Genomic DNA, 13662 nt, shown 5'->3' with positions numbered 1-13662 from the left:
TGACTGGGACAAGAATGTAGGGGCTTGTGGAATAAAAATGATCTTTTGTCATTGGAACAATAAAAATGATTGAACAATTCAACAGGAAGAGCCCGGTTTCCTCTTGTTCGCTACTTTATTACAAAAGGAAGCACTGACCATTCTCCTGCTGGAGGCCTCTGTAGGCTGCAGCTGATTTACAGTCTGTGGCAGATCTCAGGTTTAGCAAATGTAATCTTATGTCTGCCTATAGACAGATGGTTAAGAGAAAAATACATGCTAGACTCAGACGCGAGGTGACGAGGATCGTCCTACATAGCAGAGGATGAGATCAGACATACCGCGTAGGAAGAAGAACTCTAGCTGATATGCGGAAGATATTGGGCCTAGCAGGCAGGAGGCGCGGGGAGGACCACGCAATGAAAATTCATTCTTGTGCCATCTATGATGTGAAAACCCTCCACTGAACTGCCGTATTCACATCACGGCTAATATTGCTTTATGAGGGGATATAACAATGAAAGTGGCAGTGAAAATCTATAGGAAAATCACAATGACCTGCATTCAGTCATAATTAAAAAGACATGCCATTTCTGGAGACTTTCATGCATCAACTGTGCCCTGCTTGTTGTCATTGAATGGAAACATTCATTCAAAAGGCTATCTGGTCCATTAATATTGAAGGCCTATCCTACTAACAAGTGATCAATATGAAATCAGTGCAGGTCTGACTTTGGTAACCCCCTTTAATTAGCTTTCTAAGGGTATTTGGTGCTCTATTAAGCATCACATCTACCTCACTGCCTACCAGGCACAGCTCCTTCATTTAGTAGCAATTGCCCATAATACTACAATGCAATCCTAACTGTAATTCCAGGTTGCTATTAAAAAGTACAGAGCTGTGCATGGTAAATAATGACCACCCCATCCCCTCCATAGAGATGATGATGACGGGGGCACTGTGAGTCAGACCTTATCAATCTAACATTGATTCTGGGCATAGGTCACCCATTTATAGAATATGTATCACTTACATTTTTTTAATGATAGATACTAGCTAAGATGTGGACCTCGTCCTGTGACCACCACCAATTGCTCAAGTAGCCGCTCTACGATGCAATGATCAGCAGACAGAAGAGCTGAGGTTTTATCTGAGCATGTGCAGAGAGTGGTGTACAGGTTTAGCACAAAGTCTATGGCCCCGGTTTAGCAAAGTTTTCACACAAGAGTTCTGGCGTAAAAGCTTTGAACAGTCTTAAAGTTTTGATGCAATTCAGAGTTGAGCCAAAATTTTGGTACTTTTTGCATTTTCAGTTTCTCCCAGCTGACAAATTTGGCAGGACGCAACAGCTTGTCTAATTCATAACGAGCTGTGGTGTTCCCGATGCCAAATATCTCACTCTAGTCAATGACTGGAGTGAGATTTCTGGTATGTCCCACAGAAGCACTCGCCAATTGTCAGATGCTCCAGATTCATAAAGATGCATGCACCTCTTCATGAATCAGGAGCATTTAAATGCAGCACGCCCTCTCATCAAGGCAGGCGTGAACAACGCTGGTCTTCATGAATCAGGCGCTATGAGTTTGTATATGGAGTAGAGTACATGCTCATATCCTTTTACAGAGCGCTCAGACCACCTCTGCCTGCTGAGCAGTGAACCGTTTTATGAATGACCGGTGGTGTCTCATGAACAGGACCCCCACCAAGCTGCTGCACATCTAAGTTAGTGTCTATCACTAGATATGATATAGATGGTATGTAGTGTTTAAAGTACTGTATGACCGCTATAAGCATGGTTCATTACTACAATACAATGGAGCTATGTGCCTGGGGGGTCATCACATGATCAAGAAGATTTCTATCCCCTAGGAGACAAACAATAAGGATTTCTAATAGGGAGTATAATTTTACATCATACAAGAGTGAAGAAGAAACTAGAAAACTAAATAAAATATTCTATCTAGGAATGGCATTTTCATCAGTCTTCTAATACAAGGATATTATAGAATAAGTGCATTATAAGCAGGAGCAATACTGACAAAGGGAAGGAAGAGCTTCACCCAGAAGGTCCACTGACCAGCCATCAGGACAATATCGGTCAGAGGGGTTTGCTGAACAGATTTCTATGCTCCCACATAATATATGCAGGTAATATGGGAAGTGGTGGTGGAGGGGGAATAAGGGAGCGTTACTCAGAAGAAGATGTATTACATTGGAGATCCAATGAATAATCATGTGAATGCTAATTTCCTTTTGCTTCTTCTACATTTAAGGGGAAAAGTAATGTTCCTCGCTTCGTGCACAATATTTTACTTGGGACTTGGAGGAAGGACATATATTATCCCAATTAAGAAAATCTTCTGAAGGCTGAACGTTTACCTGTTTCATATCCATAATTTATAGTTTATGGGATATTGGTGTAGGCACGGGATCCTGAGGAGACCTGTGCTCCTCAGAGATGGTTGTCTGAATGTAGGCAAGTTTAAAGTAAAGAATCTCTCCGTATACTGTGACAAAAAGAATATTCTGTTATTACATATTAATAGTTTTTCAAATCCCCAAGTGGGAGATGATCTGCAGAGCATAAGCCATGGCTGTACTGAACACAACATTACCGCCACAGTGTCCACAGATAACACCAAACAACATAATGAACCCATTACGGGAGAATGCAATCACTGCAATCAGCGCTCAGTGTCTGCTGCAGAGCACTTGGAGCGATTATTACAGACTACAAAATTGCATTTAAATCTAATTTGTGTAATGAAATAAATGGCTTTCCATCCACCAAATTGTCTTTTTAATAGTAATAGTAAGAAGCTACATTAATTACAAAAAAAAACATTGAAAGAAGCCATAGAATATGACCAACTGATACACAGAATATTCACATCTATACACTTTATTTTTTACACATTTGCAGCAATGTGGAAGAAAAACTCAACTGGTTTGATGACTGTCAGTGCTGACCAAAAGCTGAGAACTGGGCCTTCTAGCAAATGGTGCTCGCTGCATTTTCTTAACTGTTCCTAGAATCTTAGACTGTTACAGTTGGAAGTGATCACCAGGGTCATTGTGTCCAACCCTCTGCTCAATGCAGCGCAGGATACACTAAACCATCTCAGACAGATGTCTGTCCAGCCTCTGTTCGAAGACTTCCATTGAAGGAAAACTCACCATCTGTTGTGGCAGCCTGTTCCACTCATTCATCACCCTCACTATCAAAAAGTGTTTTTCTAATATCTAATCTGTATCTTCCTTTCAGTTTCATTCCTTTGTGTCTCGTGTTTCCATGTGCAAATGAGAATAAGGATGATCCCTCTACACTGTGACAACCCTTCAGATATTTGTAGACAGCTATTAAAGGGAACCTGTCACCCCGGTTTTTCACTTGGAGATAAAAATACCGCTACATAGGGCATGAGCTGTGCTTTACAAAAGTGTTTTTTTTCTACCCTGATTCCCCACCTAAGCTGCCGAAATTACTTACCAAAGTCGCCGTTTTCGCTTGTCAATCATGCTGGTCTGGTCATAGGGGCGTGGTGACAAAGCTGTTTCTTCCCCCAGATCTTGCTTAGGTTTCCGTTGGTGGCGTAGTGGTTTGCGACTGCGCAGGTGGCGAAAAACAGCGCGCTCTGCGCTATATCCCTGGTGATCGGTGGGGGCGGCCATCTTCCTGTGGCCGCGCGTGCGCAGTTGGAGCGCTCTGCTGCCCTGGGCTTCAGGAAAACGGCCGCGGGATGCCGCGTGTGCGCAGATGGGGATCGCGGCGGCCATTTTCCTGAAGCAGAGTTCGCATCTCGGCTTCAGGAAAATGGCCGCCGCGATCTCCATCTGCGCATGCGCGGCAGCCCGCGGCCATTTTCCTGAAGCGCCGGGCAGCAGAGCGCTCCAACTGCGCATGCGCGGCCACAGGAAGATGGCCGCCCCCACCGATCACCAGGGATATAGCGCAGAGCGCGCTGTTTTTCGTCACCTGCGCAGTCGCAAACCACTACGCCACCAACGGAAACCTAAGCAAGATCTGGGGGAAGAAACAGCTTTGTCACCACGCCCCTATGACCAGACCTGCATGATTGACAAGCGAAAACGGCGACTTTGGTAAGTAATTTCGGCAGCTTAGGTGGGGAATCAGGGTAGAAAAAAAAACACTTTTGTAAAGCACAGCTCATGCCCTATGTAGCGGTATTTTTATCTCCGAATGAAAAACCGGGGTGACAGGTTCCCTTTAAGTCTCCTCTTGGCCTTCTTTTTTGCAAGCTAAACATTTCCAGATCCTTTAACCGTTCCTCGTAGGACATGGTTTGCAGTCAGCTCACCATCCTGCTAACTCTTCTCTTCTAACAGTAGTTTGTACTCCTTATAGTTGTGTAATCCAATGTGCATTAAGATTGCAGCTAGGAATGAGCAAAAAGAATTGTGGTACCCTGTCATGACCTCCTGTTCTGACTTCTCTGCCCGCATTTTCTGGACACCTCTGCTGCTTCCTAGTAGGACTCACGCAATGAAATGACGTGTGTCGTGCCATATTGTCATGGATGCTGCATGGCTACTTTCTAGGCCATGCAACATCCATGACAATGTTGAATGACACACTTTATTACGTCGCGTTAGTCCGAGGAAGCGGCAAAGGTGTCCAGGTGATATTGGGCCAAGGAAGATGGCCATAGAAGTGAAGTCTGGCTGCAACAAAGGCCAGCTGGAAGGTCAGAACAAGGCACCGCAAATCTTTTGCTTATCTCTAACTGCAACAGATCATATGAAAGCATATAAATTCCACAAAGAAGTATCTTTGATTCACAAATGGAAGATTTTGTTGCAGAAATTGAAAATCAGTTTCAAACATCTGGTTGAGGTTGTTTTGGTGGTAAGTGCATGGATTTCTTCAAGCTCTATTTAGATATATAAAACAGTCGTATAAATGTCTGCAACTAAATCTGCCTTGTGCGAATCTACCCAAATAAATCTATTCAGCAAACAGATGTGACATGCTACATTATTTGAGAAATGCAGCCAAATAATACAAAAGTAAAGAGCGGCCATGTTATGCAAATAAAAAAAGCGCAATGTGATCATTTCTTAGCATATTGGTTTGGCATTTGCTACATTGGTATGGGTTTAGAGGAAGGCAACAACCAACCCGGCTGCCATTACACCTCCCATAGGGTCACCCAGCTTTGCTAGACTCCAGATCACCAATCAGCCTAGTTCTGCAGCTTATTCTAGAAAACAAAGGATGCATTGCACCAAATCATGGTCCATTTGCTGTGCTAATCAGAAATTAATGTTTCTTCTCAGCCAAATATATATTACCATAGGTGATAGCAGTTTGCTTAATTAGAACAATGGGGTGTCTGCATCTTGCAGCTATATTACCATGGTCTGAAATTGGCCAAAGGAAAAAAGCTTATAAAAAAAGTCATTAATATAATCCATTATCTAATGTAAGATTGCTCATAGCAGCATATTACTGTCAGATTGCAGAATTCAGATCAGCAAAACTGTGTGAAAGTATTTCTGTGTCCAAAACAGACAAAGAAAAAAAAACATAAACATAAGTTTACTTTTGAAATTGAGCCATTTCTAGTGCAATATGTGTGTCTGTAACTCTGAATGGTAATAATCCGAGACCCCTGCTTGGTCAAGTTCTCTAGGGGGGCAGTTATTAATAACACCAGCTACATCTGTCTAGTATTCAGAAAAGTGTACGCAGTTCTATAGGAATCTCCCAGTAAAGCTATTATTTGTCTGAAATGTAAGGCAAGAAGCCATGCAAGCATCAACTTTACCCTCAAACTGAAGATCTTAAAATGCTTCACTAGTAAAACATTTGTTTTTCATTTGAGGTAAGACTTGTGCTTACCAGAAAAAGCCATAACTCGCATGTAGAAAGGCTCTGTAAGCAAAAGAACGTTTCTCAGGCTACTGCAACCAAAAAGACTTCAGCATTGGCTGGAAATCCGAGCTCCTCACTCAGAAGAGTTCACTCCGCCACTGAGAGCTTGCAATGAAACACTGAGCATGTCAGCGACAGAACTTGAGCACTTTGAAAATGTTTTCATTAAGTAGAGAGAACCTAATCTTGTGTTTAGTTTACGGCCACACAACTTCCCAGAGGTTTAGTCAGTGCTTATAGCAGTAGCATGCCATCTCTGCAAGACAGAAACTGACCCCACAAGGCCTCATTCAGACATCCGCGATTCTTCACGTACGCAAAACAACAGTCCGAGTTTCATTAGTGTTTGGACCGTGGATCAGTTTTTTCCATCAGTGATTTTTACATTTGGATATACAAATAGATTACAAAGCTTTTCTCCTATAGATTAACCACGGACAGGACACGGACTATACACTGATGCCATTTGTGAGCTGTCAGCGATTATCACAGTCCCATAGACATGTATAGCTAAGGGTTCCCTGAAAACCATGGATAGAATGCATATGTCACTCATGAATGTCTGAATGAGGCCCTAGGTGCAATCCTACTTATTAATGAAATGATGTCCTTCAGCACATGTACAACAAATTTCCATCTGCCTAAATTGGGACACATAAAATTGGGCTGTTATGCCATGGAGCATGTCTGCAAGATATAGGAGGCCCAGGAGTAGCTGTCACTGCTTGCCCAATGTCCCCATTAGAAGACACAACCCATAAGAAGACAATTGTGCTCAATATATATATATATATATATCAATAGAAATCTAAACATTTTAGGCTGTAGGTTGACCTTGATAGACTTAAGTCTACCTTCAACCTTAAACTATGAAGTAAGAAATAAAAGAGTGGAGGACACTTTGAATGATTTGGTACGTGATCCCAGGAACATCTGGACTTATCAAGTACAGGAAGAAAAATCACCAGGAATGATATGTCTTTATCTTGTCCTCGTCTGATAACTCTTCCATGCAGCCATTTCTTGGTTATATCTGTTTCTGCAAAGAGGTGAGTGCCTAAGTACCAGCTCCCACAGCAGTAGTCACCCAACTTCCTTGTGCTCCTGAAAGGCCAATATGCCTGGTTACTGTGTGATACATTTGTCACTAGTATGGCGTAAATGGGCATATCTGACAGTCAGGATTCCTGGTACCGACCAATACAGACACCATAATGGTGGAACTCTTAGATACCAAACTTTACTACAAACACACAACAGCCCGGAAATCATGTAGACAATTACAATTCATTCTTAGGATGGTTACATGCTACATATCAGGTTATACACTATAATATTCATCTGTAATAAAGACAAGGTGAACTAAACTATTATATACAAAGGAACAGCACAAGGTTCAGCAGAAGTCGTCATTCCCTGAGCTGTCCAGCATCCATCAATCTTTCCTTAATCTAAAAGTTACATCATAAAATCCAAGCTCCTATCGCACTCTTGGGCACGTCTGGGGTAAGCACTAACAGTCCATAAACCCAATGCTTCCTGAGCAGTATAGACAAGGGTTTCTAAAACACGCAAGAAGCATAAAGTTGCACAATACTCATGTACAATACAGAAAGGTGAAACAGAAAATCTTACCTCGGCTTTTTGAGTCTTGGGAAAACTGCTTACTTTCTCAATAGCAAAGATGTCCAGCATGTATAGCTTTGCTCCTCGCTCCCTGTCCAAAACGGCTGCAGTCTGGATGACACCTGTATTGCGCCCAATGGTGAATACACGTCCAACAGTCTTGCCTTCACATTTTACCGAAACAATGAAGTATTCCACTAAAGTCTCTGAGCCCCGAGCACTGGATGCATCAAGAGATATAACATTTGTACCAACAGGCTCCCCTTCTTTTAAAATTGTTATATATTTTGGCTGGGAAAAGACTGGTCCATCAGTCCCTTGAAGAATAATGGTCAACTCGGTTGTAGTTCTCTTTCTTTCAAGGCCTAAGTCAGTGGCAGCCACAATAAGGTTGTAAATGAGATGTGATGGCACCATTGCAGAGGCCACCCTCAAGTCCCCACTGTAACGATCCACAATGAAAGTTTCAGTGTCTCCATTAACAATTTCATATTCTATCTCCCCATTAGGGCCCTCATCTGGGTCAAAAGCCGTTACTGTTGTCAAGACAGAGCCAATAACCAGAGTAGGATCGGCAGCAAAGGCATTCTGTGACACAAATGTAGGAACATTGTCATTAAGATCATTTACTAATATAGTTACATTTTTCAGGGCATATTTTCGGGATTCTACAGGCACGGCCTGGTCACTGGCTCTAACAGTGAGTTCAAAAAGATTGGAGAACTCTCGGTCAATTTCTGCATTAGTGAAAATGATTCCCCGCAACTCATCAATTACAAAGTGACTGCCCCTTGGTTTTTGATGGATGATAGCATAGTTCAGTTGTCCATTAATGTCTGCATCGGGATCTGAGGCAGTCACAGTCAAAATGGATGTACCAATAGGGACGTTCTCTGTCACCGACTTGAAAATGTCTCCGTCTGGGAAGCTGGGTGAGTTGTCATTGAAATCTCTGACTTGTATGACAACTGACATGGTGGATGAGCGGGGAGGCCTACCATTATCTTTCGCTGTAATGTTCAATTTGTATAATGACTGGGTTTCAAAATCCAGCTTCTTAGCCAGGAAGATGCTTCCAGTGTTGGGGCTAATACTAAAAGTCCCATGGTTATTAGTCCCTGTAATACTATAGTGAATGTCAGCATTGTCCCCAGTGTCTGAATCTGTTGCTGCAACTGAAGACACCAGTTCCCCAACTCTCATATTTTCTAAAACATCTACAAATAGAGCCAACCTGGGAAATGAAGGAGTGTTATCATTTTCATCAAGTACATCAATACTTAAAGTGCATGTGGAGGTTAGTGGAATCTTCCCAGAATCCACACCTTGTATCATAAGAGAATAGGCAGCTGTGGCTTCGTGGTCTAACTTTCCTATCAGTGACACCTGTCCTGTGCTACTGTCAACTGAAAAGTGATTTTCCTCATTGCCTTTAATAATAGAATAGTTTATCAATCCATTATTTCCCTCATCGACATCAGAAGAAGAGACTCGTAATACGGGGGTCATGTTTGCTGCAGATTCGGATATACTAGCTTGATAGAGATCTTTAGAGAACTTAGGAGCATTATCATTGATATCTTTTATGTAAACCTGGACTGTAGCTTGGTCCTTCAGTGGTTTTGGTAAACCTAAATCAGTTGAGACCACTTTAAGAGTAAATGTGGCTGCTCCCCTTTGCCTCATAAGAGTCTCACGGTCAAACTGATAGGTGCTGGTTATGTCCCCAGTAATTGTGTTCAGTTGAAAGTCAGGTTGTATAGTTTCGAAAGCATACATGATGTCCCCATTAGAACCAAAGTCTCTATCTACAGCATAGACTTTACCTACAAATGACCCACCTGTCTGTTCTTCCTCAAAGTAGAAGACATAGTTTGTGCTGTTAAATAATGGCCTATTATCATTGACATCCTCAAGGATGATGGTGACATTCACTGTAGCTCTCAGCGGCTCTACGGCTCTGTCGGAAGCAGTAATAAGCAAAAGGTATATATCTTTAACTTCTCTGTCAAGCTCACTCTTTACATACAACTGTCCATCAGGAAATATACCAAATGCATCCCCCACATTCCCAGCTGCAATATGATATGTAATCTCTCCATTTGTCCCAGAATCTTTATCAGAGGCATGTACTTTAAAAAATCTTGAATTAACTGGTTCAGACTCTAACAAAGTAACTTCATATGAAATCTGGTCAAACACTGGAGGGTTATCATTGACATCGTGTACGGAGACAGTTAATATGAAGCTAGCTGTGAGCAAAGGAACACCCATGTCTGAGGCCAAAATCTCTACTTGGTATGACCCAGCAGTGACATCTAAGACTCCAGTGATGCTCACAGCTCCACCAGCTTCATCCACTTGGAACAAGCCTAGCGGGTTCTGTTTTAAGCTGTAAGCAATCCTGCCATTTACACCTTCATCTGGATCAACGGCCTTAGCATGAAAGATAATATGACCGGCTTTCCAATTTTCTACCACATTTACACTTTCCACTGCATGCAGAAAATGGGGAGCATTGTCATTCAAGTCTTTCACTGTTATATTAACTATTGCTTCACCAGTTACTGCCCCACCAGTAGCCACAACCTTAAGATGATAAGAGCCCTGTTCTTCTCTATCAACCACCCCAGCTGTCATGATGAGGCCACTGTTTTTATCAATAGTAAATATGCCTTTTTGGTCCCCCGTAGTTATAAGGTAAGTGATATTAGTGTTAAGATCCATAGTGGTTGCTGTGACAGTCCCAATATTATATCCTGAAGGCACATTTTCAAACATAACGAAAGTATAAGTGTCTTGTGAAAAGGCTGGTGGGTTGTCCTGGGTGTCTAACACAGTGATAGTAACAATGGCATGGTTATGGGATTGTAGGCCTCCTCCATCAGTGGCAACAATTTTTAGCTGGTAAGCCATTTTTTCTTCCCTGTCTAATGCAGCTTTTGTAGTAATGGCTCCCGTATCAGCATTTATCTGGAATTTGGAAGTGTCCCCTGCTTTGATGGAATATTTAACTGTACCATTTGCACCCATGTCTGAATCAGCTGCTGTCACAAAAACAACAAAACTTGCGGGTGGTTCATTCTCTTGAATGTTGGCAAAGTATTGCACAGGATAAAAAACAGGACTATTGTCATTTATATCCAATAGAGTGACAGTAATTTTAGCGGAGGAAGAAAGGGCTGGAGTTCCAAGATCGGTAGCCAGCACAGCCAAAGTGCAATTTTCTTGATGCTCTCTGTCCAGTTCTGCTCGTGTACTGAGTAGTCCAGACAAAGGGTCCAAACGAAAAAATGCTTGACATGCGCTTGGGTTATCAGAGTCAAGGTAGAAACGGATAGTGCCATTGCTCCCTAGATCACCATCCGTGGCCTTTAGCGTGATCAGCTCAGTACCTATAAGGGAATTCTCTGGTATGGAGACCCACTGCTTGTTATCCCCTTGAAGGCTAGTAAACGTGGGCCTTTGATCATTTACATCCAAGAGATTGACAAGTAGGGTAGCATAACTTGTTTTCGGTTGAGGGCCTTGATCTCGTGCACTGATATTAAGAAGCAACTGTGAAGCTGTTTCACGGTCTAAAGCAGATATACTGGTCACCAGTCCACTGTTCTCACTAATAGAGAACCATCCAAGCTTATTTCCAGATACAATTGAATATCGTAAGTTGGCATTAAGACCAGTATCCCCATCTGTAGCTGATACTCCACAAATGTAAGATCCAGGTGGTAAGTCCTCATTGATTTCAACTTTACTTTGTGGCTCTTGGAAAACTGGAGGATGATCGTTGATATCATTCACATAGATGACAAGGCTAGCCACAGATGATCTTGGCCTGGGATGACCCTGATCTGACACACTAACAGTCAAATTGTAGGAAGGGATGCGCTCTCTATCCAGTGCACTAGCCACTTTGATAAGGCTTAGGTTGGGCACCTTTAGAGTCTGTACCTCAAAGTGGCGCTGCTCATTTCCTCCTAATATAGCCACTGTGACGTTTCCATTTGCAGCAGGTGAGTCTGAGTCTGTGACGGTAAGTAGAGCCACCACTGTGCCAACCTGGGCATTCTCATCCACTGATGCATAACGAGAGTTGGCAGGAAAATAGCGGAACTTTACAACAGGATCATTATCATTAACATCAATCAAGGAAACAATAGCTTCTGCACGACCAGTTAGTGGTGGGGTGCCAAGGTCTTTGGCCTCAATGCTTAGAGTATATTGTTGTTGACTTTCATAGTCCAATGGCTCCCTAATGGTAACCAGTCCACTTTCTGGGTCAATTTGAAAAGGGGTTCCCTCTGCCAGTTGGTATATGATTGCAGCATTGTCCCCTTCATCCCTGTCACTGGCCTCTACTTTAAGAACACTTGAACCCACAGGGGCATCTTCCTCAACTCTAGCTCGGTACTGTGAGCTGCTAAACATGGGTGGGTTGTCATTGATGTCATGAACTGTCACATTCACTTGTAAGTGGCCTACTTTTTTGGGTGTACCTTTATCTTCCACTTCTACCACGAGATAATAACACGAAACAGCCTCTCTGTCTAACGGACCTTGTGACATTAAATGGAGAAATGCACCATCACCACTTGGGTTAACTGTAATTCCCAATTTGAAGCGCCCATCCTGATTGCCGGACACAATCCGGTAAGAGCGGTGATCCACACCATTGGTACCTGCATCAGAATCCATTGCAGTGTCCAGTATAACCTGCCTTCCTCCTTGGGTGTCCTCTTTAAAAGACACCATAATGGATGGATCGGGAAACACAGGTGAATTGTCATTGATATCCAGCACAGTAATCCGAACTTCGGTTGGATACGTCGGTTGACTAGACAGGACCACCAAATTGATAACATCACTGGCAAGACTCTCCCTGTCTATGGTGGAGGTGCTGTATATGGAGCCAGACGAGGAGTTAATGCTAAACAGTGCATGGGATTCACTAAGTCTGTAGGTAAAGCCTGGTTTAGTGCTGATGGTGCCGACATAAGTCCCTGGTGGCTGCTCCTCCAAAACTTGAAAGATCTGCCGAGGTTGGGAGCTGCTGAATGCTCCAGGCACAGATAGTATCAAAAAAGCCAGTAAGAAACGCATGGGTGCCAGATCTTGGGGGTCCACAGTCCTGGCACACAGGGGGCTCATGATGCACATGCAAGTCCATGCAGAATATCAGAAAGGGGCGAAAAGCATCCACTTACTGTGAGAGCACTGCACAGGGTGTTAGCACTTTCTCCTGGACAGCTCTGGATGTGCACAGGCATGAGATGATGAGTTCAGTAGTCCATCCAGGAGCTCAGGACAGTCACACATCCCACAGGGAACATCTTAAAGACTCATTAAGAACTTCTTGCAGTTGATAAGCATCCAAATGTAGAGTCAGGCACTGAGGAGCAGCTTGGTCCATCCAGATCCATCCACATCAGCAGAGGACAGATGCCCACACTCTGCCCCACAACCTTCATAGGGTCCCCTGGGCAGAGGCTGCTGGTACTGTCCGCACAGAAGCCCCTGCAGTCCTCTGCAGCCTGGAGAAGATGCCAGCTCTCCTGGGCATCCTCAGTACATGTGGGGGGCTTATTGCATGGCACAGGACGGGGGGCTCCGTGCAGCACAACTGTCTCCTGGAACAAAAAAACTTTCTTCTCTCATTGATCCTCGTTCCCTTCAGCCCAGGCTCCAGACTGCCCTCCCCTCACTCCGCCCAGCCACACGCTTGTCACTTCCAGACCCTCCTCCGGAGCCCACCATTGGGCAGCATGTGAAGAGCTGCTGCTGCCCCCTTCTCTCTTCTCACTGCACCCCCCAATGAAATTTCAGAAGTCACCTTGTAAATAAACCGCGATTCTGTAACGAAGCATCCCACTCAGTCTCCTGCCCGTGCACCTCCGCTATGCAGTGCCATTGTGTGCAAAAGTGGAGGAACAGTGGCATCTACTGACCAGAGTGTGGAACTGCACCGCAGTAATGCGACAAACAATCCGAATACCGAGGACATCTAGTGGCAATTATAGAGAACTGCGATATGAAAGTGCCCTATACTACACAAAGGACTGACCCGTCTCCACTTCCGTTGGAATTTAGCAATGAGATTATTTTGAAACTACAATAAATAAGTAAACTAACACTCAATTTATTTCTTCAGTCAGAACAAACC

At 43.4% G+C, this 13662-nt stretch overlaps 1 protein-coding gene across 1 annotated transcript in view; it reads right to left on the bottom strand.

Annotated features, from left to right (window-relative positions):
* The window catches only part of FAT4 (FAT atypical cadherin 4), a 340488-nt gene extending 327206 nt beyond the window's left edge, over positions 1-13282 (bottom strand). The window contains exon 1 of the mRNA XM_077279100.1: positions 7512-13282. Within this exon, the coding sequence (XP_077135215.1) occupies positions 7512-12659 (5148 nt within the window). The 5' untranslated portion in view covers positions 12660-13282. The remainder of the gene's footprint in view (positions 1-7511) is intronic.
* Positions 13283-13662: the final 380 nt, after the last annotated feature.

The sequence above is a fragment of the Ranitomeya variabilis genome, chromosome 1 (genome assembly GCF_051348905.1).
Source record: "Ranitomeya variabilis isolate aRanVar5 chromosome 1, aRanVar5.hap1, whole genome shotgun sequence".
NCBI classification, from domain to species: Eukaryota; Metazoa; Chordata; class Amphibia; order Anura; family Dendrobatidae; genus Ranitomeya; species Ranitomeya variabilis.
The sequence above is the reverse complement of the archived record's forward strand: the minus strand, read 5'-3'. Positions and strand labels throughout refer to the sequence as shown.